General features: G+C 40.2%; 1 protein-coding gene across 4 annotated transcripts in view; it reads left to right on the forward strand.

Annotated features, from left to right (window-relative positions):
- Positions 1-24,026, forward strand: part of ctnna2 (catenin (cadherin-associated protein), alpha 2) — a 1,236,619-nt gene that overhangs the window by 988,079 nt on the left and 224,514 nt on the right. For all 4 annotated transcript variants that reach the window (XM_072576926.1, XM_072576917.1, XM_072576908.1 and 1 more), the window contains one exon: positions 16,068-16,219. In XM_072576926.1, coding sequence (XP_072433027.1) covers positions 16,068-16,219 — 152 coding nt within the window. The remainder of the gene's footprint in view (positions 1-16,067; positions 16,220-24,026) is intronic.

The raw sequence follows: 24,026 nt of genomic DNA on the forward strand, positions 1-24,026 counted from the left end.
GCCAAAAGCTGGCAAATGGGATTAGATTAATTGGAGATATCTGGTTGGCATGGACGAGTTGGATCAAACGGTCTGTTTCCATGCTGTCCAGTTCTATGTTGGACTGAAGGGTCTGTTTTCATGCTGTACAGCTCTATGACTCTATATGAATAATTTGCATCAAGAGAGCACTGCCTTTGAGATAGTAACCTAGATTATGTTCTGAATTAGCACAAAAATGGGAGCAGATCAACTGTTCGTGAGATCATGGCTGATTTTCTTCATCAACCACATATACCCACATTAGCTCCATATCCTTGATTCTCTTAGTATACAAAATTCTATCAGTGTCAGTGTTGAAAATGCTCATCAAAAAAAAAATCTACTGTTAGGACATGTCAAATAGGATCAGGAGCTTCCATTGGACCTTCCCCGCTATTCAGATTGCAAATGGCTGATCTTTGAGTTCAACTCAACTTCCCTGCTGCCTTTCATATCCCTGGTATAGAGAATTTAAAGCTTAACAATCCTTCAAGTAAAGAAATTTCCCCTAATCACAGTCCTTATTCACCATCCCATTATTCCGAATTTATAGTTTTAGACCTTCAAGCCTGCAATGAAGGTAATTCAGTAAAGGTTTAATTGAATAATATCCATAAAGCGCTGGTTGTCTTATGAGAAAAGGCTGTGTCTGCTGGAGTTTTGAACAATGAGAGGCATCTTTATTGAAACATGTAAAATCATGATGGTGTTCACAATGTGAATGTGGAGAAGATGTTCCTCTTGTGAGAGAATCTAGATCCAAGTGTCACTGTTTAAAACTCAGGGATCACTGATTTAAAACAGTAATTACGCAAAATGTTTTCAGTCAGAGAATCATAAATCTTTTGAACTCTCTTCCTGAAACGGTGGGAGAAAGAGAGTCCTGAATACTTTGAAAACAGCAATTGAACGATTTTATTAGGCAAGGGAGTGAATGGTTAGCGGCGCAGACAATAATGTAGATCTGCGGTTACAGTCAGATCAGCCATAATCTTATTGATTGGCAGAGCAGATATGAGGGTCTGAAAAGCTTATTCCTGCTCCTGGTTCATATATTTGTATCATCATAAACCAGAGGAAAAAGCCTTTCAGCATCTACCCTGTCAAGAATTGAACATGATAAAATGAGTTCGCCTGTCATTCTTAAAAGTATAGGTTCATTCCATTGACTCTCTGCTCATACAATAGCCTTTTCAGCCCAAGAATGATTGCACCCCCTCTAAGGCATTTCTGTCCTTATTGAGATAAAGACATTGAGGTTGCACATTGTACTCCTGGTGTGATCTCATCAAAGTCAAAAGGTGTGGTGCTGGAAAAGGTCAGGCAGCATCCATGGAGCAGGAGAGCTTATGCTCAAAACATCAACTCTGCTGCTGCTCGGATGCTGCCTGACTGGCTGTGCTTGACTCTGATCCCCAACATCTCCAGTCTTCAGTTTCTCCTAGTGATCTCACCAAAGCCCTGCAAAATTGCAGGAAGAGTTACTTATTCTTAAACTTCAACCTCATTACAAAATAAAGCCTTCCTTGTTGTTTGCCTGCACTTACAGGTTAACCTTCCATAAATTCAGAAGCAAGGACAACCAAGTGCCTCTGAATGCCAAGACTTTCTAATTTTCATTAAAAAATCATTATCTCTACAGAATTTCCATTTTTCGAACACAATTCTGTTTGTTTTTTAATCTTTGTCAATTTTTCTTTATGCAGTTCATCTCTTCAAAGCCTCTTTGTGTCCTTGGAGATTGTCGCTCCGTAATCTCAGTCAGATAAAAATTGCAAATCTCTGAGGCCGAAACATCGATCCTGTGGCACTCCACTAGTTATATCTTGCTTTTACAAAAGTAATTCATTTGTTTTCCTCGGGTTTTTTTTGTCTGTTGAGCAATCCTCAATCCATGTTGAAATATCACTCCAAATCACATAAACTTAATCTTGTGTAACTCTTGGAATGGAGCTTTTGGCTCAGATGTGAGGTTGCCATCAACTAAATTAGACCAACATACTTGCAGATCAAGATGGAGAACCTCAGCAAAAACCAGGAACCAAGAAGCTAATACTTACTTTCCCATCCTAAGCCCCTTTTTATCATATAATCTGCCTGATCAGCTAAATTGACCATCTACTGAACATTAACTGTGCTCCCCATGCCATGTTATTTGGTACCTTTACCCAACAAGGTGGCTTGCTGCAGTTCTATAATCATTATCTCGACATAATTTATACATTATCTCTACATTACTTTCTTGAAGTAACTATAGTTTTCTTTTCTTGAAAGCAGTGTTAAAGTGTATAACTATATTTGCCAATTGTGTCTTTGTTTGGTGACCACTGATTGTGCCAGTGTAGCTTCACGCATTCATATCCATTTATTTTGATTTATGAAATCTTGAAAAATATAAGTAAGTAAAGACTAAATTTAAAGAATAACAGACATATTTCCTTTCAATCTCACTAGTCTTGACATGAACCTGAAAATAAAGTAATGAGAAGTCCTTTTGTCCTTTGCCATTGCTGTTAACGGCTTGTGAAGGTTCAGAATGCCATTTCCAAATGAAACATAGATGGGTGCCATTACTGAGAGATAATTCACCCTCCCCAACCTGCAACCAGGGAAGATTGCCACTTAAGTTGCTTAATTAGTCATCATAAAGATGGCATGTTTCCTGCTGCTGGTGTATTATGGCAGAGAGGATTTTTTGCATCCCATCAGATTAATCCCTTTGAAATTTTAAGAGGTGAGTGAATCACTCAGATATGTCAGTGAATCTACTTACAGTTCATAAGTTAACAAGAAGATTACTTGGTATAGAACGTAGAACAGTACACTACAGGAACAGGCCTTCAGCCTATCATGTCTGTATTACAAAACGTTTCTATATGTTTGCACAATTCCTTTGATCTGAAAATTACAGTGCTTCAGAACTGTACATTTATTCTTTTGTGACTTGTGAGGAGGAGTCAGGTTGAGTGAGGCTGCTTATTTTGGCACATGGATTGGGTTACTGATTAGCAATGTTGGATCACTTCCAATATGTTTTACATAGGATATCATCTCTTTTTTTTCAAACAATGTTGCCAATTTTCATAGCTCACTGCCAATATAGGTTCGTGAGAAATGTGATAGACATTAGTTTTGCTGAGATCTTGTTGAGCTGCTTCCTGACATTGACATTTCAAATCCATCAGAAGGAAGGAGCCACCATTTTGATTGACAGGATGTGTTGTTCACTTTTGTTGTGAAGAAAAGAAAAAGCTTAATCATTCAGGTCAGCTGAGCATCATTGCAAGTTTATTTAAAGACTATTTCACATTTTTCCAAGGAAATTGTGATGGCTAGCATATATTACTTTTTTCGAAGATGCTGTGAATGAATCTGTGGCTCATGATCGAAATTACAACATTGGAACAACAGAACATTTGGTGCTAGCAGATGCCTCACGAATGTTAATGGTGCAGTGTTCGGACCATAATTTTGTGAATGAGTCATGACATTTTCTTCACTACACGTCTTCACATGCTGTTTTCTGTAGAGACTCCATTCTATTCTCCAATTTCTCTGTTTTCATTGCATCTGTTCTGCTAATGCAACCATTAATGCCTCTGTTTCTGATTTATCTTACTTTTTCTTCAACGAAGAACTTCTGCCAATTGCAGTTGACACCATCTCTGATATGTTTCTTGCACCTATGCTCCAAACCCTTTCCTCTCCCTCCCAGAACCATTATAGGATTTCCCCTCATCCCCCCCCCCCCCCAACTCCCACTAAACTAGTCTCCTATTTTATCAATTTTGCCAATTCCAACATGATACAACAACAAACATCCAACTCTCCCCTCACCCCACTCACTTCAGTATTTCAAAGGGACTGTTCCCTCTACAGCAATCTGGACCACATCTCATAGAACCCAGAACCTCCCTCCTTTACTGCAGAGTCTTTCTGTGCCAGTGCATAAGATACAACACCTGCACATTTACCTTCACTCTTCAGGGAGAGGAAAGGAATCCATTCAGCCCATCACGTTTGCACCAGCTTTCAAAAGGAGATGTCTCTTCATGCTCCTCTACTATCCCAGATCCCAAAACACGTGTGCCAAGTGAAACAGTGGCTTGCCTGTACTTCTTTCAATCTCCTACACTGTATTCACTATTCACAATGTGGTCTTCTTTACTCTGAGGAAACCAAATGCAGACTGGCTGACTGCTTTACAGAATACCTGCAGTCTGCAAACACAACTATGTACACGGTGTAACTTTCTTTTTTAATTCTCCACTTTACTTACATTCTGATCTTTATGTCCATGGCTGCTGCAGTCTTTAATGATGCTTTCTACAAGCTGGAAATACAACACCTCAGTACATGACTACCGAGTTCAATAACTGTATATCATAATCTCTGTTATGATATGCCTCACTGTCAGTGTTTATTTAAGAGCTGAAGTGAAAGTTGCTAGAGTCCCACATTGCCACAGATTGCTATTTGATTGGAGAGGGATAACTGGTGGTAAGTTTAACCTGAGAATCACCTCTCCTCAGGCAAACAGCAAAGTTGAGAAGAAAGGGCTTTCATGATGACATCAAATCATAGAATCCCTGCAGTGTGAGAACAGGCCATTTGGCCCAACAAGTCCACACCAACCATCCAAAGAGTAACCTAACCAGACCCATTCCCCTAATCTATTGACCAACACTTATTCCTGACTACTGCACCTAGCCTACACATCGCTGAACACGATAAGCAACTTAGCATGTCCAATTCACCTAGTCTTTGGATTGTAAGAGGAAACCAGAGTACCCGGAGGAAACCCATGCAGACACAGGGAGAATGTGCAAAGCTCACACAGACAGTGGCCTGAGGCTCCAATCAAACCCAGGTCCCTGGCACTGTGAGGCAGCAGTGCTAACTACTGAGCCACCGTGTCGCCCATGTTAGCCAGATTAAGAATTGAACTCTGCTTGGTTTCACCAGTAAAGTGAAGGTCTGTCACCTTCAGCCGAGGCTTGAATGTTGTTGAAACACTTGGTGGGGGGGGGGGGGGGGGGAGCAAATTACATGAGTTGACTAATTGGATAGATCTTTCAATAAGCTGGGACAATGGACCAAATGGCCTCTTTAGGTGCTGTACAAGTCCAGTCTTCAGAGGAGATCACAGTGTCAAGGTTGTTAAGAGCAGCATGAATATTATTGTGCTGAAATGGTGAGAGATTCCTCAGGTATTTTAGCCTTTTCAAAATCTACACCTATTGGCATCTCTTTAAGAGATATGCTGATGAATCATCACAGTATAATTGCACATGACCTGAGGTGTAAAGGTTTCAGACTCCCTCTTACCCTGGGATTACTGAAAGCATAACACACTGCTGGAATCATGTTGCTCTACATAGTCTAATGTTCAATAGCTGTAAGAAATTACCATGGTATCCATGCCCACTTTCTCATGTCATGGGAGATAACATAGGCATCGACAAAACAGTTAATCACCCTGCTGAAGGGAAATTCTCATCAACTTCTGCCTTCAAGCTCTGCTGTGTCATCTCTTTTTTCTGCTCGCTCTTTTCTTCCTATAGTCTTTAATACTGTATTCAGGTGACTGCTATATACCATTCATGTATCATCTTTAATCTACCCAGAACGCCCCTCTTTGGCTTTTGTAACATGAACTATCAAATTTCTCCTGCCTTTTGTTCTTCCTGTTCTTTCCTCAGCTTAAAAACTCCTTGTTTTTATCTTCCTTGAATTCTGATAAAAGGTCATCAACCTGACTGTTTCTCTTCACAGATGCAGTCTGAATTGCTGAGTATTCATAGCATTTCTGTTGGTTTGTTTGTATTCTTGTGATGGAATGCCCAACTCAATTATTGTCCTGAAGTCTTAACTTGAACCAACAGTCTTCTGACTCAGGGGTGAGAATGCTACAGCTGAGCCTCAATTGACATTGATGACAATTGTTTCTTGTGTGTTTAAAACACCGATCACCTTTTCTTTTCCCCCTATTGTCAAGTGTTCCCTGCCTCAGTCATTCAAAAGTGCAACTCACAACATATGGTCAGTGACTGTCAATGGCAGCCACATTGGACTAGGAAGCAAGAGCCAAGATTCATGCAAATTAAATTTAGAATGTACCTACAGAGTTCTGTTTATGATCATTACTAAAAGGAAGCAGTAGATGCTAATTGAACATGAATCTCCATTTTAATTCTTTGCACATGCTGACTCTCAGTGTTTGTCATTTTCTGTCTTGACAGTATGTAAATCTGTCCTCTGTGGGGATTTGAAATGCACTTGGTTATCTGATGGAATAATGGCTTTAGGAACAGATGCGTCTTCCTTAAATTGTGCAAGACGCGTGACAAAAGAAGAATTTAGGAGGTGATAACAAGGCACATAATGTGGCTATTGTGCAGATTGGATTTTTAGACAAGGAAAACGTAATCAGAGATGCCAAGAGTTACAATAAAAATTTGATTAAATTGAGTTAATGATGAGAATTGATCAAGAATAAGACAGAAACTTGTTTTTTTTCTGGTAATTGTTGAGTTGAAGGTTGATTGAGAGGAATAAAGCATTATCGTAGTTCATCTCAGCAGGTGTTCTTAGATCAGGTACAGTTAAGACAGCTACACTGAAGACAAATGAGCTGCATAAGCTCAAACCTCTGAAAATAATAACCTGTTCCTGCTGCAGGAGATTTTCTTCTTTGTCTGCTGTACATTTTATTATTGTTCTTCCAGAACTCTGCTCAGTTTCACCAGCAAGGTGAAGGTCTGTCACCTTCAGCCGAGGTTTGAATATAATTGAAACACTTGGTTGAGGGGGGAGCAAATTATAAGAGCCAACTATAGATCTTTCAATAAGCTGGACCAAATGGCCTCTTGAGGTGCTGTACAAGTCCTGTCTTCAGAGGAGATCACAGCGTCAAGGTTGATAAGAGCGGCATGAATATCATTGCGCTGAAATGGTGAGAGATCCCTCAGGTATTTTAGCCTTCTCAAAATCTACACCAATCAAACATTGCTTAACGATAGATATAAATTGCTTATTTAAAAAAGTAACCCCTTTCAGTCGAGTCAATAGAATTTCCCAGGACCATCCAGTGATTTAGAAGGGCAGGTAGAAAACTTTGATTGGGCAGGAGGCAAAAGTTCAAATTTGCATCAGCAGGTTCAGATTTTTCACTGAATGTCTCCGAACCAAGCAGGCCTCCCTGACCTTCAAGGTCGGGAACCTGTTTTTGCATTCATCATTCATTATTAACATAGCAGCCAACTAGAATTTCTGCCAGGTGGGTGCTCTGGTTTCCTCCCACAGTCCAGAGATGTGCAGGTTAGTTGGATTTGTGGTGCTAAATTGCCCCATCATCTCCAGGGGATGTGCAGGCTCGGTGGATAATGGGGTTTTGGGGAGAGGATGGGGCAAGGGTGTGGATGGAATGCGATTCAGAGGGTCAGTGCACACTCATTCGGCTAAATGGTCTCTTTCTCCACTCTGCAGATTCTATGATTCAATGAATTACAATCAAGGGCAAAATCATGTTACGCAAGAACAGAAAACTCATATTCACAAACCTAACTATAGAGATACAGTATGTACCTGGCAGGGTAGACTTATTCCTCCAGTCTCCAAAGAGCACAAACTTCTTCAGTTTCTTGGGTCCTTCATAGACAAGCTGTTTCTTTGCGCAGATGCTTACAGTGAGGTGTTTAGATTAAATGCTGTCTGCTTTGGTGTTGAATGCTCAGGTTAATGCCTGACTATGCCAAATACATGTCCAAGTAAGACCAGCCACACATGAACATGATTAGGGCAGGCAAGAGGAGCTCTTGATGAAAAGGTCTCAGATGTATAGTTGAAGATGCCAACCTGCTGGAGGGTATCATTGCCTAGAAAATGATCTGCACCAACCATACACAAATACTGTGGCTATAAGACCAGGTCAGAGGCTGGGAATTCTAAGATAAGTAACTCACTTTCTCACTCCCCAAAGCCTGTCTGCTGTCAGGAGTGTAATGGAATGCTCCCCACTTGCCTGAGTGAGTGCAGCTTCAACAACACTCAAGAAGCTTGACGCCATTCAGGACAGAGCAACCAATTTGATTGACACCCCATCTGACACCTTCAACACTCCCTTCACAACTGGTACACAATAACAATAGTGTATACCTGGCTGTAATGCCAGGCTGATGGTGGTGGATGGCTGAAGTACTGTGTACAGTTCTGGTCACCTTGTTATAGGAAGGATATTATTAAATTGAGGAGAGTTAAGAAGAGATTTACAAGGATGTTGCCGGGACTTGAGGATATGAATTATAAGGATAGGCGGGGACTTTTTTCACTCGAGTGCAGGAGGTTGAGGGGTGACCTTATAGAGGTTTATTAAATCATGAGAGGCATTGATAAGGTGAATAGCAAAGGACTTTTCACTAGGGTAGTTGAGTCCAAAGGGAACATATTTTTAAAGTGAGAAGAGAAATACTTTAAAGGGACAAGAGGGGCAACTTTTTCATACAGAGTGTGATTCGTATGTAAAATGAACTGCCAGAGGAAATAGTAGGTGCAAGTACAGTTCCAACATTTAAAAGACATTTGAAGAGGGACATGATTAGGAAAGGTTTACAGAGATATGGACCAAGCATGGGCAAGTGGGACTGGTTTAGTTTGGGGAACTTGGTCAGCATGGACAAGTTGAATTGAAGGTATGTTTCCATACTATATGATCCTATAACAGTATGACTGTAGATGACTTCCGTCTAGACTCTGTTCTAAGGCTGTTTAAGACCCACTCTCCTACTCTAACCCTGCAACCCCACATTTCACATGGTGAAACCATCCAATCGTTTCACACAGTGAGTGGTTCAGGTATGGAATGCATTGCTTGGAGGTATGGTGAAGGCAGACTAAATAGAGGCATCAAGTGTGCTTTAGATAATTACTTAAATAGAAATAGTGTACAGAGTTTCAGGGAAAAAGCAGGAGATTTGCTCAGTCATTTTGCTCATAAGGAGGGCAGATGTGATGAGCCAAATACCCTCCTTCTCCACCATAACACTTCTGTGACTCTGTGAAAGAAGGAGGGAGGCCCAGTTTGGAGAGCAGGAGGAATGTCAGGCAGCTTTTTCCACAACATGAAGGCAGGAAGACCCTTGGATACTGTTAAAGAAAGTAAAACAGTATACTAAAATCAAAAACAAGCTATGAATGAGATCAAGTAAAATCTTAATACTGCATAGAATTTTTAAAAAATCTATGCTGGAAATGTCAACAAATTTAAAAGAAAATCCAACCTATAACCAACACCACCTGGATGATAAGACTGCAGAGTGTTCTGAAAGGTAAGTAAAATGAACAGTTTTCCTCCATTCGGTACCCACTCTAAACTAATTCATCCAATTCTCTCTCCCCTCTCTCCTAACTCACATCAAACTACAGTCATCCATCATTCCTGTCTTCACTGACCTACACGGGTACCTACTGTACCAGCATCTCAATTTTAAAATTCTAATCTTTGTTTTCAGATTCGAACATGACCTCTTTCCTCTCAATCTCTGTAATGTCCTGCAGCCCTAAATGTCCTCTGAGATTTCTGATGAGAGCGGTTCTTTGCACAGCATTTATTCTGCTCAAAGGAGAATAATACCATAAACTCAGGGTATTAAAAGTGTATACATTTCCTTCCCCTCTGTATTAGGGCAGGAGATCAGATCCCTGTCTTTCCTCTGTGGATCCTTTTCAATTTGTAATGATTCCTCTCTGCACACAACCCCTAACCCCTCCTAGTTAATTGCAGAGACTAAGTACAACTTGAACAAATACAGAGAATCCTAGAGAAACTCAGCAGGTCTGACAGCACCTGTGGAGAGTGAAACAGCAAATGTTTCAAATCTAGTATGATGGTTCTGAGGGAAATATGACAAAGAGTCTAACCGGACTCAAAACATTAACTCTGTTTCTCTCTCCATCTGCTAAGTTTCTCAATTATTCTCTGTGTCTGTTTCAGATTTTACCATTCACAGTATTTTGCTTTTATTCAAATACAACTTAGCCTTGGACTGTGATGTATTTGAAACCTGCCTTACATCTAGAAAATGCAATCAATCAGGGCTTCCAAATTCTGGTCAACAAAACAGGCTTTCCTTATTTTTATTGTGCAATTCCTCAAGGCTTTGGCATGCAGCCTCATTGAGTGAGCAAATGGTCTTTGGATATTCTGGCTAAGGTTTAGTTTAGCAGTTCTTAGAAGTGTGAAAGTGATTATTAGTGATTTCTTTCAGAAAGGGCTGGATACACTGAGCAGCATCGGTGGAGAAAGGAACAAAGTTAACATTTTGAGTCCAGTATGACTTTTTCAGAACAGTACAGGTCTTGCCATAATGTGCCCTGAGATGTTGGTGCCTGGTTACCAACATGGAGGTTATTTGGAGCAAGCAGCAGCCTGAATTTGTTAGATGTTTGCTCTGGTTTCCTTGTTCGAGGTTTCTAAAGTCTAGCTTGTTTGGCAAGTTTGGTAAGATGAGAGGCTGAAGATGAATGTGGAGTGTTGTGCAGATTACAAAACATTTAACGAGTGGTAATTCCCAACAATTGTTATCTCCATGCTGCTTGTGAAAAACATAAAAGATGAAGCAAAATGATCTTGACATTGAGATGAGCTCTCGAAACCAGTCGTCTGATTCCACCACACATCCTGCCACAGCCCACATCACTCAGACCTGTGTAAGGTTCCACCATTCATCGTCACAAGGACCATGTAATGGTCACAGCTATCAATACAGTCATGGGAAGGTGCATCCTTATTGCATAGATTGATGAGGGTGAAGTCAATGATGTATCCTCTTTTTGTTGGTTATCTCACCATCTGTAATAGATCCAGTCTAGCAGCCATGTTCTTTAGCACTCAGCTAGTATTATTATTTCTGAGCTGCTGTTGGTAATGGACATTGAATTACCCTACCTTGAATGAATTATTACTCCAAGCACTTCTTCCAGGTGAAAATCAGCTGGATTCCTCCTTGTCCATTTTGAATTAATGGTTAGTGCAATGTATCTTCATCCAGTCTTGAGTCAATGTTAAGGACTGAAAAGGCAACTCAGTTCCAAATGTATACCAGTCTGCAGCCACCTCTTATAGATCTGTCCTGTCAGCAGAAGAACATATATCTAGACATAGTGATGGTGGTATCTGGGAGATTGTGTGTAAAGTATGATTTTGTGAGTATGACTATGCCTTGCTCTATTTGACTAGTCTGCTGGAACACGCTCCCATTTATGGTACAAATTGTTGGTGAGAAAGACACTGCAGAGTCTACAGAACTGGGTTAGCCACTGTCATTTCCAGTGACTCACTCAATGAATTATACAATACCTTCAGTGTGGAAACAGGCTATTCAGCTCAACAAGTCCCCATCCAGACTCACCAACCCATCCTATCCCCATAACCCTGCAATTCCCATAGTTAATACACCTGGCCTGCACACCACCAGACACTTTGGGCAATTTAGCATCCACCTAAACTACACACCTTTGGATTGTGGGAGGAAACCGGAGCGCCTGGAGGAAACACATGCAGGCATAGCAAGAATGTACAAACTCCATACAGACAGTTGCCTGAAGTTGGAATTGAACCTGGGTCACTGGCACTGTGAGGCAACAGTGCTAATCACTGAGCCACCATGCCACCCAATACCAGATGATCAGTCCAGTTTAATTTCTTTTTTGGACTTTATAGTGATTTGATACAACAGAGTGACAGAGTGGGAGTATTCCATCACAGTCCTGACTTCTGCCTTGTGGATGATGCACAGATTTGAGGGGTCAGGAAGTGAGTTCCTTGCTTCAGGTTTCTTAGTCTATGAGCTGCACCTGTAGCCATAGGTGGGCTATGGCTATTCCAGTTCGATTTCTGGTCAATGGTAACACCCAGGATATTGATTTATAGATTTATTGTGGCTTAGCATGGATATTGGGCTTGTTGAAATGATAACATGTCTATCAATTTTCCTGAAGCTTTTGTCTTTTGCTCCTTCATCTTATCATATAGATTTAGTTTTAAGAGGTGCTACAGCAAAGCTTACATACATATGACCATTTAAATGCTCTTGGGTTATGCAGAAAACTTGCAATCATTTAGAAGGATGTAGCACTGTCCTTTGTGACAAACTTTCTCTCTTGAAGTGGAGGGAACCTTGGATAGGTTGAGAGTCTTGTTGTCGCTTTATTGAATCACCATTTGGCTCCACCATAATTAAACGATTATGCATTCCTGATGAAGAGCTTATGCCCAAAACATTGATTCTCCTACATTCCTGATGAAGTGCTTATGCCCGAAACTTCGATTTTCCTGCTCCTCAGATGCTGCCTGACCTACTGTGTTTTCCAGCACCACACTCTTGCCTCTGATCTCCAGCACCTGTAGTCCGCACTTTCTCCATAATTAAATAATTGTCCTCTATCCATTCTGATTGAATATTAGTTGTATTTCTTCTGTTATTAGGAAACAACACAGTATACATAATATTGATTGTTTGAAAACCTAATACACATTGTTTAAGAGCTATAGTTACAGATATAAAAGATATATAAGGATATTTAAGGTATATAGTTACAGATCACTAAGTAAATAAATTCCACCACGTATGCTTCTTCTGGGCTGCACATGGTATTTGGTCATCAGGTTTCATTATTTGCTAGGACAAATATTCGGCACAACATCGTGGGCCGAAGGGCCTGTTCTGTGCTGTATTGTTCTATGTTCTATCCTCTTCGTTCATTATTGTTTGCAACTCTGAAAGCAATATAACTCAACACAATAACATTGTATGCAACAGCAGAAGCTTAGATATTGGATAGAAAACATTTAACTGATGTACGTTGGATAATGTGGGACCGCAAACTTCATTGAGGAGTTATGGTGGGGGAGTATTAAAATCACTGGCCTGATAATCCAGAGACCCAGTCTAATGTTTTGGGGATATGGATTCAAAGCCCACCATGGCAGGTGATGAAATTTAAATTGAAAAAATATCAGTGTAACAGCAAGCTTGTAACAATTGTTGTAAAGCCTATTCTGGATCACTAATCCTTCCCTAGTCTGGTGTCCAAACTCAGAGCAATGTTGTTGGTTCTAAATTGACATGGAGAACCTATCAGTTTAAGGCAACAAATCACGCCCGAAAATGCTATGTCTCCAGAACAGGTGGGAATTGAACACTAATCCATCACTGCACTACAAGTACCTTATACTGAAGCAGAAAAACTGAAAGCTGCCCTCAAGACATCGGGCCTCTGATCTGCAGCTTGGAAGTTGCCGTGAAGACTGGTCATAAGGCCTTCCTAGCTCTATGCACTGATTGGTGTCCTGGAATGTCTGTACTGTGTCATGGGACTTAGTTTAGAGTGGAGAGTGTGGTTTGATTAGGATATTGTGAGTGTGAGAGAGAGAGAGAGAGATAGAGTGTGTATGTGCATGTGTGTGTATACACATATGTGTGTACACGTGTATGCGTATGTGTGTACGTCAACATGTTATGATCTTATACCACTGTCCGAGAGTGCAGTTCAAGCTCAGAGAGGAATTGAAAGGTTTATATATGCTTTGCAGTACCCAGAATGCAAACATGATCAAGAAATTCTCTGTATACAAAATGATCACTAAATGATGCAAAGAATTTTTTTAAAAATGTATCTATATAGTGCTTTATGAAGTCGTAGAGAAATTTTACCTACACAGTTTCACCTATTGAAATCCAATAGCAAGTATACCACCAGTTTGGCAGGCAATGATATTCCATTGAGGTGAATGACCAGTTCATATTGAGAACTTGTTGTTCTTTCTCAAAGTCTAGTTACATCACCCAAAACCGAGTTTGACGTCTTTTCCAAATGTTTGAACTTCTGACAGTGCAGTAATTGCTGTATTGGAATGCAAGCCAACATTGTGGGCTTATGTCGAGAGAAATAACTCAAGGGAGAAATAATACAGGAGGAGAACAGAAGAATGCGACAAAGAACTGGTAGAGGTCCATGGGTTTGAATCGATTTAATGTGGCTATCTGCGTGGGAATTTGCTGTTCCTGATGTATGGCCTGTCTCGCTGGAGAGCTAGTGCTACTACTTGCCACATTCATTCCAAACCCAACCAACTTGATTTAATGCCAATCAGGAATTTATCTTACAGGTGTCAGTAGCCTTACCATGTTGAGATGAAATATCCACCTTCGAAGAAGTGCCAGATAATCAGAGGCCATGAAACTTGAAATGGTTCAGAAAATATTTACAAGGATGTTGCCAGAGTTGGAGGATTTGAGCTATTGGGAGAAGCTGAATAGGCTGGGGCTGTTTTCCCTGGAGTGTCAAAGGCTGAGGGGTGACCTTATAGACCAAAAGAGAAAATGCTGGAAAATCTCACCAGGTCTGGCAGCATCTGTAAGGAGAGAAAAGAGCTGACATTTGGAGTCTAACTGACCCTTTGTCAAAGCTAAAAAAAAGGGAGAAATAGGGAGCTATTTACATTAGGCTGAGAGAAAGTGAGTCATGGCTCCAGAAGCAAAGGTAGCAATAAAAAGGTGATAATGACAATGCATAGAGAGATTATAGGGAGATTAGGAGCTGTGGATGACCAAAACTGAAGCCAATGCTATGTGAGGTCTATAAAATCATGTGGGGCATGGATAGGATAAATAGACAAAGTCTTTTTTCCTGAGGTGGGGGGAGTCCAGACCTAGAGGGCATAAGTTTTGGTTGAGAAGGGAAAGATATAAAAGGGACGTAAGGGGCAACGTTTTCATGCAGTGGGTGGTGCGTGTATGGAATGAGCTGCTAGAGGAAGTGGTGGAGGCTAGTACAGTTGCAACATTAAAAAGGAATCTAGATGGGCATATGAATAGGAAGGGTTTAGAGGGATATGGGCCAAGTGCTAGCAAATGGACGAGATAAGGTTGGGATATCTGGTCGGCATGGACGAGTTGGACGGAAGGATCTGTTTCCATGCTATACATCTGTATGATTCTATGACTCAATGATTCTAACTCTTCAATACTAACAGTACCACTGAAAGCAGTGGTGAAGGCCAGTACTGCAGTAGACTGCAGGATTGTTGCTAGAACCTGCAGGAAAGCTAGATAGCAGATTCACCAGACTCAGTAAGGGACATACATTGATGGGGTTGGTGGAGGGAGGACAATTAGTCACAAGCACAAATAGGGGTTTTCACCCACACCACTGGTGAATTTCTCCATTGGCCATTGGATGTGACCTCCCCACCACCCTAACATTAAGTCGCAAGCATACACACCAGGGTTTACCCAACAGCTTATCCACCTGGTTGAATGATAACGAGATGAGACCCTTGAGTGGCACTTAAAGACCTCAAATATCTTCTGGGCAGAAAGAATAATATGATAAAACAAAGGTAAAAAGGATAATAGAGTTGACAGGAAGATAACACTGTCTCCATGCCCCACTTTCAAGCCCCTCTTTCCACTTTCCCAGCTTGTGTCAATGGAAGCATTAAATTCTGCAATGCGCTGGAACTTGGAATCATCAATTTTTGGCTCTGAAGTGAAATTACTATCGTCTGTAAATGTTAAATCTATATGAATAAATAAAAATATACAGCGTGAAGCAAGAATGCACTAGTTTATAGATTCAATTGTAGCTGTAAAATAAACACGCATGCACAAAAGAACAGGGAGAATAAATTAACACCTCACTCAAATACTTCCATTTAATTTAATTGATTTGTTATTAAAACTTTGATGACTTGCAATGCAGAGGAATATTTAATATTCCACCATCTGCTTTATTTACTGAGCAAACCTTTATGCAGTCAGCTATTTTATTTTCTCTCCATCTAAAGCCATTTATAGTGAAGTCTTTTTTTTTACTTACTTAACAGAATTCTGCAGAATTAATCAGCGTCCAATCTTCACTGCATTCTGTGACAATAAGACAAGCTTGGGTACCCTTTAAAAGAGTGCTTAGGCCTTAAGGCAGGAACAAAGACTAGAAAACAAATCTCTAATGCTTTACTTGTGTATTTTTTCTCTCCTATCCAGTTATGCCTCGTTTTGCTGAACAAGTGGAAGTCGCAATTGAAGCATTGAGTGCAAATCCCCCACAGGCTTTCGAGGAGAATGAGTTCATAGATGCTTCACGCTTAGTTTACGATGGAGTACGTGACATAAGGAAAGCAGTGCTGATGATAAGGGTATGCATACTAACTGTTTACTTCACAAAGAATTTTAAGCAGAAAGGCTGGAGGATTTTTTATAAACCCAATACAAGGATTCATAATTTTAAACATAAGTCACAGCAAGTGTGGCAATTGTGAGCTGATTTTCTTAATATTTCAGACTACTTTCTGTTTTAGATATCATTCATTCTAACTGATGAACTGCTTCCACATTGCACAGCTCCTTTTAAACTTTCACCAGTCTTTCGTGAAACTGACTCCCAGCTAAAGGAGTGTTTGAGAATCATAGTCTTGTGTGGGACTTTTCATTCTTGATTTCGATTAGATTACTTACAGTGTGGAAACAGGCCCTTTGGCCCAACAAGTCCACACCAACCCACTGAAGCTCAACCCACCCAGACCCATTCCCCTACCTTTACCCCTTCACCTAACACTACGGGCAATTTAGCATGGCCAATTCACCTGACCTGCACATTTTTGGATTGTGGGAGGAAACTGGAGCACCCAGAGGAAACCCACACAGTAACGGGGAGAACGTGCAAACTCCACACAGAGAGTTGCCTGAGGTGGGAATTGAACCTGGGTCTCTGGTGCTGTGAGTGCTAACCACTGTGCCACCGTGCCACCCACTAGTTCATGAGTCTCTGGAAAGGTAGTAGTTTGTAGAGTATGACATGGGTGAAGACACAGAAAAAAATCGCAGGTATCTCCTGGCCACGTCACCCCTGCTGTATTCAAAAAGTGCAATATGAACCTGGCAAATCAGAGCCATGGAAGAGAAATCTCTTGTGGTCACTTTTCAGCATTCAGTGTTGATAGAACCTGCACTACACCATTTTACTTGCCAGACCATCTTATTATGTATTACGACACAGGGTAAACTCTCCCACTTAATTGAAAACCAATAACACTGAAAAGATTTATCCTGTGCAGTAATTTGTGAAAATTCAATAGGCCAAGAACTAGTTAAAGTAAAAATTAACAACTTTATTTCTTAAAGTATAACAGAGAGTAATTAATTAACAACTATTTACAACTCCTTCCTATCTGTTACCTTCCCTTCTATAATACTGGTCTGATAAAACTCCCGATTACAATTTACAAAAAAAAACTATCTCAAAACCAGGCAGCTTACGTTTTTCTCTGAATCCTGGTCTTCTTTTCTTCGTCTTCGGGATTTCTGCTTCACAGGTTACTGATCGAAAAGGTACCTTTTCAGAGAGCTGTTTTTCAGATAGTCTTTTTACATGCTGAGGCTTGGCAGTTCTCCTCTCAACTGTTCAAATTTCCCCGGTCTTATTCCCCCCAAAGCATCGGATTGTGTCAATGGCTTTTAAGATTGTCAATATACTAAATTCAAACTGGATGAGAGTTTGGTACTTTTTGGTGTATAATTTAAACTGATTGACCTAATTCCAAACTGTTTAGTCGTTTCCAGGCAATCAGTTACCCAAGCTACTGAAGTAGCTGGAGCACATTACATTGTATCTTTTTTTTCAGAACACTTGGTTCTGTCAGATAGTCCTGTTAATTTTAACTCTCTTAAAGGTACAGTACACCCCATATCGTCATAACATATGCCCCTTTGAATTGAGAATATATCTTTTGTGGGGGATGTTGGCATAGTTGGACTGGTAATCCAGAGTATGGTTTGAATTCCATGATGGCAAATACTGATATTTTAATTTAAACAAAATTAGGAATTAAAGACTTGTATAATGGGGACCATTTTTCTATCATTGATTGACTTGAAGGCCTATCTGGTTCACTAATATTCTTTAAGGAGGAGTATCTGCCATACTTATGTAGTCTGGTATACATGTGACTCCAGCTCCATGGCAATATAGTTGACTCTTAATCTCGCTTTGCTAGTTTAGGGATTGGGAAATAAATGTTGACGCAGCTAGTGACACAGCCATCCTATAAACGAATAAAACAAATATTGCCAAATATGAGTTTGTACTTCCTTCTTTTTGATATTTTTTGTGGAGTTAAATAGTGCTGACAGATGACTAGATGAGTGACATTTATGGGTTTCCTTATTCTTTATTTGTTGAATGCTTTGCACCATTGAATGCATTGCTAGACTGTATCAGAGACTGTTCAGAATCATGCATGTAAAATGGGACTGCAGACTGAGTGGGGGAGCAGGTTCAGAGGAGCAAGTATGCCCATTCAGCATAGTATTGGCTCGCTCTGGCTAAACAGTTTTGTATTTTTATTCACTCATGGGAGGTATGTGTAACTGCCTGGGCCAGCGTTTATTGCCCATGCCTAGTTGGCCTTGAGAAGATGGTATTGAGCTGCCTTCTTGAACCAATGCAGTCCATGTGCCGTAGCTAGAGCCACAATGCTTTCAGGAAGCGAATTTGTGCTCCTAGTGATGCTAAGGGACAGGTGATATATTTCCAAATCAGGATGGTGAGTGGTTTGTTGAGAAGATTTGCAGGTAGTAGTGTTCCCATGTATCTGTTGCCCTCATCCTTCCAGTGGTCATAGGTTTGGAAAGTGCTATCGAAGAATCTTTGGTAAATTTCTGGCGTGCATCTTATAAATGGTACACACTGTAACTACTGAGCATCTTTCCCTGGAATTCTCTCCAGAGATATAATCACACTCCAAGCCGCTTACCATCCTGACTTGAAAACATACTGCCATTCCTCTACTGTGGGTGGGCCAAAATCCTGGAATTGCCTCCCTTATGGTATTGTGGGTCAACCTGCAGCACATGGAATACAGTGGCTCAAGTTGGCAGCTCACCATCAACTCCTTAAGGAAAAATAGGTATGGGCAATAAATGCTGGCCAGCCAGCGATGTCCATGTCCAACAAGTGAATAACGAAATGACCACCAATGGTGCTGCTTCCACACTCTTGCCATTAAGCACCCAACATGGCCAACTTCACAATCTTCCATCTATCTGCAACAATCAGAAAATTAACAATCACTTTTACAGTGATAAAGTGAAGTTTTTTCTTACACAGACTTTGGAACCCTCTTCCTGAAAAAATTGGCAGAAGCAGAGTCTTGAGCATTTTCAATGTAGAAGTAGATAGATTCTTGGTAAGCCAGGGACAGAAATGTTATTGAGGTAGGCAGAAATGTGAAATTATGATTACAGGCAGAATGAACAAACAGTAAATCTGATGAATGAGACTCACTACTCCTACTTGTCTAGTAAACTTCAAATAGAGGTCCAGTAGAACCAGTATGTTCAAGTTCCAGTATAACTGGTTTGTCTCCGGATCAGCTGTGATCTAATTAAATGACAGAGGAGATTAGAGAGTCTGAATGCCCTATTCCTGCTCCTTGGGTATATGTTTCAGTATAGCTGATTGGATGATTTTTGACTATCAATCTGACAATCGTTCTTTTACTTCTATCATTTTTATAACTAATAAAAGCATTATTCAAAGTATATGAAGAAAATAAGTTTGAACTGTAATCGAACTTGCTAACTTTACTCACATTTATATAGATTAAACTCCATCTGCCACTCCTCAGCCAGTTAGTCCTTCTCACCAAGGTCTTGTTGTATTCTGACATAACCTTCTTCGTTGTCCACAACACCACCAATTTTGGTGTCATCCACAAAATTGCTTCTATATCTTATGGTCATATAAATTTCACACCTTGAAAGTTCAAGAAAAAAAGATACATATGATTGATGATACCTTTTTGAGCTAGTTTCAGAAAGGGCATCGACACCATATTAGTCTAGAACGTCTGGAAGAATCATTTTGAATTTGAAGCAGTGACTCTTTCTATCTCCACAGATGCTGTCATACCTGCTGAGCTTCTCCAGCACTTTCTGTTTTTGTTCAGAACTCCAATATCCTCAGTATATTGCCTTTATTTAAGACTGGAATGTTACTTCTGTTCCCTTTTGAGACAAGAGACTGGTTTCAATTCGCAAAAGAAGCCAGATGATCCTAAGGCACGCTATTTTTTTCAGCCTTTTTTGGTTAATTTTAGGAAATAAAGAATAAGTTTGAAATTCAAAATATACTGAGAAATAACACAATGGATAAATAACATTGAACAGTATTAAGCAGAAGGATTTGAGGATGCACATGGATACGTTGCAGAATGATTTAATAGCTTGTGGTGAATGAAAGACAGCAAATAGAATCCTGAAGCGTATAGTACAGAAAATGGAATATAATTCTTTTAAAAAAGCACAAATGCTGTACAGTCCTAGTCATCGTATTATGACAAAGGAGTCCAGACATTCTGGATTGTGCAGAGAAGAGCAAGTAAATTAATAGCTAGGATTAGGCAGCTGAATTATGAGGAGCAGGTGCAGAAACCGGGAATGTTTACACAGGAGGAGAAAAGACTCAGAGATAATCTTACTGAAGTTAATACTTAAAGGGCATTGACAAGATAAATATTAATCAGTTTAACTTCATCAGATACTGAACAGCATTCTTCATTTTATAATATGCACTTAAAATATTTAACTATAGGTTTTAAACAATGATCCACCTCTGTAGGAATTCCTCAGTGTAGTGTTCAATGCCCAACTATTTTCAGCTGCTTCGTCAACGGCCTGCCTCCATTATAAGGTCAGAGTGGGGATGTTTGCCCATGATTGCTTTCTTCAGCTTTCTTCACAACTCCTTATGTTCTGAAACAGGGGTTTGACGTCCAAATACAGCAAGGCCTGGACAATATCAGACTTGGGCTGACAAGTGGCAACTAACATTCATGCCACACAAATTTCAGGCAATGACAATCCCCAACCAGAGAGAATCCAGCCATTGCAACTTGACATTCAATGACATTATCATCGCTGAATTCTCCCATATCAACATCCAGGGGTTACATCGACCAGAAGTCATGTAAATACTATGGCTTTAAGAAGGGTGAGAATCCTGCAATGGATAATTTACCTTCTGACTCCCAAGTGCCTGTCCACCATCTGCAAAGCACAAGTCAGAAGTTAATGGAATATTCCCCACCTGCCTGGATAGGTGCAGCTCTGAAAACACTCAAGAAACTTGAAACCATCTTGGGCAAAGACGCACCACATTCTCAAGCATTCACTCTCTCCACCACTGATGCACAGTAAAAGCAGTGTGTACCATCTACAATTTGTACTGTAGAAATTCATGAAGAATCCTTTGGCAACACTTTCCAATCCACGACTGCTGCAATTTAAAAGGACAAGGGGATACATGAGTACACTATAATCTGCATGTTTCAGCTGCAAATGGACTGACGTAGGAATACATAGAAATATGTGCCTGCAAATTAAAAAGAGGAATAAGCCATTTTGCCCATCATTGACTTTCATTTGATAAGATCATGGCTGATCTGCTTGTAGCCTCAACTGTATTTTCCTACTGACCTTGATACCCTTTTTTTTATTCTAATTAAGGATCATAAATTTTCAAAAACCCTGTCTCCACCACTCCCAACTCCCTCAGGAAGAAAATTCCACACATTCACAACAATCAACCATTTTTCCCTGTTTCCACCATAGATGGGAGACCCATTATTTTTAAACTGTTCAGCATCCACCCTGTCAAGCCCATTCATATTCTTATACATTTCATTGGGACGACTCCTGGTTCTTCTAAACTCCAGTGTTTAAAATGGAGGAGGATAATGTCTTTGTGACAAAGTGCACATGGAATACATACAAATTGATGAGAATTATTTGAGGAAGTAACAAGCAGGATTGATAAAAGGGAAGCAGTGGATTTAAGGCACAACAAACTTTTAACCAGCACCTTATAAACTAGCAAAAATTGTATTCCTCAAATACTGGAACTTAATGGTGTGATCGCGATCTCTGCTATGTCTGAATAGTCAGTTGAGGGTGTAAAGGAGAAGACTTTCTGCTGGTACATTTTATTTAAGGCAAAGTTGCATTATTATTTAAATGATTTATGCAATACATAAGATATGACAGTGATTATCTATCCCCTGTATTAAATTTCTCTAACTTTATTGTGTGTTTTTACAGTGATTATGTGAGCCTCTTGATCAACTGGAATATTTGATAAATGGTGCAGTCCTGGTCCTATAGGTGCTGGTTAATAAATGTTTGCTATATTTGAGTTTTCAGACAATATTTAATAAGGTTTCAAAGGTTATGCTATTTAATAAGAGCCCTTAGTATTATAAGTTGTATATTCATGGAACTGTTTCAGCGCAGAAAGAGGCCATTTGGCCGATTAAGTCCCACCCTGTCCCCATATTTACCACAACTAACCCACCTCACTTGCACATCCCAGGACACTGCAGGGCAATTTGCCATGGCTAATCTATCTCAGCTGCATATAATAGTATGGATAAAGGATTGGTTCACTAATAGAAGACAGACAGTTAGTTTAAGGGAGGCATTTTCAGGATGACAACCTGTAACTAGTGAAGTGCTACAGGGATCAGTACTAGGGCCACAATTATTTACAATATATATTAATGACTTGCATGAGGCAAGTAAACATACTATAGCCAGGTTTACAACGATACACCTAGAGGTGGGAAGGCAAGTGGTGAAGATGACAGAAAGAGTCCACAAAGGAATATGGACAGATTAAGTGAGTGGGCATAAATGAGGCATATGAAATATAATACAAGAAAACGTAACATTATGCACATTGGCCAGAAGAATTGAGGAGCTGCATATTATTAAAATGGAGAAAGACTGTAGACAGCTATGGCACAGAGGGATTTGATAGTCCTAATGCATAAATTACAAAACGCTAGCATACAAGCTTAAATGGTAACAGTGAAGATAAATATTGGTCTTTATTTCAAAGAGAAGGGAGGATAAAAGAATGGAGGTTTTGCTATAATTGTACAAGGCACAGGTCAGACAACAGTTAGAATGCTGTGAACAGTTTTAGGCCCCTTATTTAAGGAAAACTATGCTGGCATTGGAGATAGTTTAGAGAATGCTCACTAGGTTGATTCCAAGAATGGAGGAACTGTCTTCTGAGGAGAAGTTGAGTTGTTTTGGATTACACTCATTAGATTTTAGAAGAATGAGAGGTGACCTTATTGAAACACACAAGATTCTTAGGGACTTGACAAGCAGATGCAGAGAGATTTCCCCTTGTGGGTGAGTCTTGGACCAGAGGGCATAATCTCAGCATAATAGGTTGAATATTTAAGACAGAGATGAGGAGGAATTTCTCCTTTTCTCCTAAATTTGTGGAATTCTTTACTGCAGAGGGCTGTTGAGGCTGGAAGGGACAGTGGAGTTGAGGATTATCAAACCAGCCTTGATGTCATTGAATGGTGGAACAGTCTTGATGAGCTGAATGGCCTGGCTTTGCTCCTACGTCTTATGGAGCAGAGGCTCACTTTCAGGGCTGATAGGGCACTGACGTTGCCAACAGTCTGGTTCAGTCTAGACACTGACTGGGATATAATTGCTCCTTGGATGCTGCCTGACCTGCTGCGCTTTTCCAGCAACACATTTTCAGCTCTGATCTCCAGCATCTGCAGTCCTCACTTTCTCCCCTAATTGAATCAGTGGCAAGGTTATGGGCTTATATAAAGAAAAGCAGATAAGGTCTTCGATCTTAAGCTCAGCTGCAACAGATTGAGCTTCACCAACAACTGAACATCAGACAACCATCTTTTTATTATTTCACTCAGATTCTTTACTCTCTGGAACAAGCTACTGAGACATGATCTGAATAAAGACACGACAGTCTTCAATCAGGGACTGCGACAAAATCCTAATGGAAGTGGGTGTTTCTGATTACAGGAGCTATGTTGCTCGTTAACTGAGATTGTGACACATTCTCTGTAACTTTGGAATGTCTCAGCTGATTTGAACCATAGGACCCAGAACAATTAC

This window comes from Chiloscyllium punctatum, chromosome 1 (genome assembly GCF_047496795.1).
Source record: "Chiloscyllium punctatum isolate Juve2018m chromosome 1, sChiPun1.3, whole genome shotgun sequence".
Classification (NCBI taxonomy): Eukaryota; Metazoa; Chordata; class Chondrichthyes; order Orectolobiformes; family Hemiscylliidae; genus Chiloscyllium; species Chiloscyllium punctatum.